General features: G+C 41.1%; 1 protein-coding gene across 1 annotated transcript in view; it reads left to right on the top strand.

Annotated features, from left to right (window-relative positions):
• Nucleotides 1–4,049, top strand: part of LOC106522102 (signal transducer and activator of transcription 5B) — a gene marked incomplete at its 5' end in the record, with an annotated part of 44,318 nt that extends 40,269 nt beyond the window's left edge. The window contains 1 exon segment of the mRNA XM_014014966.1: nt 2,764–4,049. Within this exon segment, the coding sequence (XP_013870420.1) occupies nt 2,764–2,893 (130 nt within the window). The 3' untranslated portion in view covers nt 2,894–4,049.
• Nucleotides 4,050–4,142: the final 93 nt, after the last annotated feature.

Here is a 4,142-nt window from a genome sequence, read left to right as displayed (position 1 = left end):
CTCTAAATGATGGCATGCAGCACCACACTCTAAATGATGGCATGCAGCACCACACTCTAAATGATGGCATGCAGCACCACACTCTAAATGATGGCCATGTAGAAGTTGTCCAGTTTAAGTTATCTTTAATATCCCCAGGGGCAGCATGGTTTCAGTGGTCCAAAGGATCAAGTCTCCTGAAGAAGTGGATCCTTTGTTGTGTTTAGATTCACAGATAATCCAGCAGAGGGCACTGTCCCCTTTATATTCATAGATATTTAGAGTCCGACTGTTTTACAGTCTCCTGATACGACAGTTGGAGCAGTGATGAGTTGAGCTTGACTTCCTCAGTCTTAACTGGGTTTATGATGAGTGCATACTGGTCCCACAACTCGAACAGGCTCCTCCCACAGTCCTGGTTCATCCTGGTTCTTCCTTCCCTGACAGTAGGACCACCAATGATGTCATCAGAAAATGTAGCTAAATGATGGTTCGGTGCCCTTATGACACAGTCGTTGGTAGGCCTGGGCGATAAACTGAAAAATAACAGATACCGACATTTATGACAATAACCGACGTCATTTTGCCCATGTTGGTATTTTGTGTTTAAAAAAATGAGGAAAAGAGAAACCTGCTTGTTTTCTGTGGTCTGGTTAAACCCACCCAGTCTGATACAGGTTTATACAGACGCTGCTTTCAACAAATCAAACAAACCCCACAGTTTTATCCAATCAGAGCAGAGCAGGGCGGGGCTTCCTGATGCAGCAGTCTGCAGGATGAACAGCGGTCAGCCTGCAGCTCCTGTCCTGAGCTACCAGAGACACCAGTGTGTAAAATCTAACACTTTATAAGTTTACGTGTTCAGAACGTTGTTATCTATCTTGGGTCACGTGACCAAACTCCTGTCGTCGACAGCGCTGTTACAGGAGCATGCTGAGGTGCACGCAGGCTGAGCCTCTGTTCCACTGAAACATTAACTCTAACAGATGAACATTTGTTTGTCCCGTATTATAGAAAAGATAAGTCTCTGCTCAGCGTTACCCCCCACCCCCCCAAAAAGAAAAGCCCACTTTGTTCCTGCTGTGTAGTAAATATCTACAAATTTCCTTCTTCACAATATAACTTTATATTTAGAACCATACTGTGTGAACTGCTCTGTGATTCAATAAATGATCAAATATGAAGAATAAATAGTATTTAATGGTTAAATGAGCTCTCTAAATAATACAGTCTTTTTAAAAGAAATAGTTATTTTAATAGAGAAATCATCAGTCTAACAAATAAAAACTGGATTTAAGTTAGCTGGTCCAAGTGACTGGGAGAGGGAGGTCTGAGTCTGCTCAGGCTGCGGCCCCCCACAGCCACACCCAGGGTAACAGGAAGAAAACACACGGACAGATTTAAGTGATTTTATGCAGTACAAAAAACATCTTTGGTATATTTTTTTAAATATAAAATTATACATAATGTGTTTGTTTGCACTGAAATGTTATGGAGATGGTTAAATATTTGAATGACCCAAATCTTGCTAAAGGTGTTATTTATTAAATATATAAAAAACACTAAAATGATAAATATAGAAAAGCTGTTCAAAATCTAAACTGTGTACTTTGACTAAGAACGTGGACACAGTGTACAGGCCCTGGCATAAAGTCTGCAGTCAGCAGTCTCTGATCAGCTCTCATTCAGACATGTCATTCTGTAAAACAAACTCAGATTAAAAACATGATACAATAATAAGGTCATTCCAAAGGTCAACTTGTCTTTCAGGAACACTTGAAATGAAGAGAAAACATTGTGGAAGTCAGTGAATGTTACTTTTATTGACCAAGCACAGGAAATATATGGAATCACTGAAATTAGAGGTGTAAAATAAGGACACAGCCAGTCAGTTTCCTTTCTCTAAATGGACACCTGGCTCAGGTTAGATCTGCTGTTAGTCTGCAGTTAAAACAGCTGCAGTCATGACACCTTGGAGGGCTGCTGGACCAAGTGGAGTGGACAGAACCATGGCTCCAACAAGACAAATGTCTCGAAACAAAAGAGAGGATTCAGGGCTGTACGTTAACTCTTTTAGCTCGTAGCACCGGTGCTACAGAGGTTACTGGTTTTGTAGCACAGAACAAAAAGTTGTAGCAGCAGCATAAAATGTCTGTTCTAATGTCTAAAACCAAAAGCCAGGATGGTGAGTAACATGGTGAGTAATATGGTGAGTAATATGGTGAGTAATATGGTGAGTAATATGGTGAGTAATATGGTGAGTAATATGGTGAGTAATATGGTGAGTAANTAATATGGTGAGTAATATGGTGAGTAATATGGTGAGTAATATGGTGAGTAATATGGTGAGTAATATGGTGAGTAATATGGTGAGTAATATGGTGAATAATATGGTGAGTTTTGTTGTAGGACAGGAGTCACCAACCTGTTTGAGACTGAGAGCTACTTCAGGCTACTTGTTTGATAAAAAACAGATTTATACAGCTCACATTCAATTATAAGACATTTACATACATGTGGATATTTAATTCACATATTTATATATTTAAATTATATATTTAATTGTATATTGTATGCATGTGTGTATTGGAGAGACATCCTCAGCTGGAAACATTCCTTGTGTGTGTCAGCACACTTGGCCAATGAAGCTGATTGTGTTTCTGTGGAAGCCCTCAGTTTGTGTTAGTCTGAGTGTTTGTGTGTATAATGTTGTGTAGCTGATGAGCCCTCCCAGAACCAGTGACAGGCTCTGTCTTTACCCTGCTGCTCTGTTTCTGCTGTCAGCACTGAGAACATGCTGGACCCAGATGGAGACTTTGACCTGGAGGACACGATGGACGTGGCCCGTCACGTGGAGGAGCTGCTCCGGAGACCCATGGACACCCAGACCCAGTGGAACAGTCAGCAGTCCTGAACAATAACCCTTTTTTATCAATATTTTTACCTTTTTGTTGTTGTTTTTTAATCTTGAGGCTCACACAACCAAAACACTTAGTGGACAGCAGCTGAGGAAGCTCACACATCATCATCCTGATGTCATTCAGTTCCATAGGAAGAGACCATGTCTGTCTTACTCTGTGATTATTAATCTTCTATGACATCATCGTTTCTCAGGACTGCAGTCTGGAGCTAATCTTTTATAGATGTATTTTTTTATAAAAGTTATTTGTCCTAAACTGTACAGAGCATCCAGCTGTTGGATGAGCTTTTAAAAAGCTGATGATTCACATGGGACACATGCGCTTCTTCAGGAATTAAATCTGTTTTGTACCAATGAGAATATTTTGTTCAGAAAACGTCAGAAAATAACGACGACCTAAAGGGAGACGATGTAAGTGTTGTTAAATCCAGCATCTCACTGGGCTGCTGCTGGAGACCAGTTTGTCAGCAGAAGTCCTGAAATGTTTCGTCTGTCTGTTTACCTGAGGCTCACAGTCTTGGCCCATTACTTTGAACGCTTTTTAAACATTGGTTGGTGTCTCCCAGCTGTCTTCAACCGTTTTCAGTCTCCTGAGCTTTTATTTTGACACGTTCACAGGAGCTGTCCTCTGACAGGAAGCATCAGAGGCGACAGCTCTTTATATATTCATTATAAATCATGTTTTAAACTGGTGCAGGTGTAGACTGGAAGATGAACTGACTGATTCTGACAGGATTAGTGCTGCGTCTTCATACACCCGTGGTTACACTTCAAACAAAACTTTATTTTAAGATATTTAGCTCTACACTGCAAGATACAGCAGTTTTTCTTCAGACAAGCGTTTGGCAGCTGGTTGAACAGAAGGAGCTTCAGCTGTTTTCAGTTGGGTGGAAACGTAATCCTTTCTTGCTCAATGGTTCTGTGTCAGCCGTGGCCGACAGCTACGTTCAGCTGTTTCTGCTCCCTACAGGTAAAAGTGTGCTGGAACTGACCAACTACAGTAGTGTTCATCAGCTGCAGCTCAGTGACACTGGAGCAGTGGAAACAGTTATATCTTTACAGAAGAATGATCCCAGGATCACTTTGAACCGTGTTGATGTTTCAACTCTTTGTGTCCTGATGGTTTGAATGAAACCAGCCTGAAACAACACTTTTGTTTTTTGTCTCTTTGAGACCATTTCTGACCTGCAGTCCCCCCCACCGACACACACACACACACACACACACACACACACACACACAC

The sequence above is a fragment of the Austrofundulus limnaeus genome, unplaced genomic scaffold, assembly GCF_001266775.1.
Source record: "Austrofundulus limnaeus strain Quisiro unplaced genomic scaffold, Austrofundulus_limnaeus-1.0 Scaffold120, whole genome shotgun sequence".
Classification (NCBI taxonomy): domain Eukaryota; kingdom Metazoa; phylum Chordata; class Actinopteri; order Cyprinodontiformes; family Rivulidae; genus Austrofundulus; species Austrofundulus limnaeus.
This window is presented reverse-complemented; position numbering and strand designations above follow the sequence as displayed.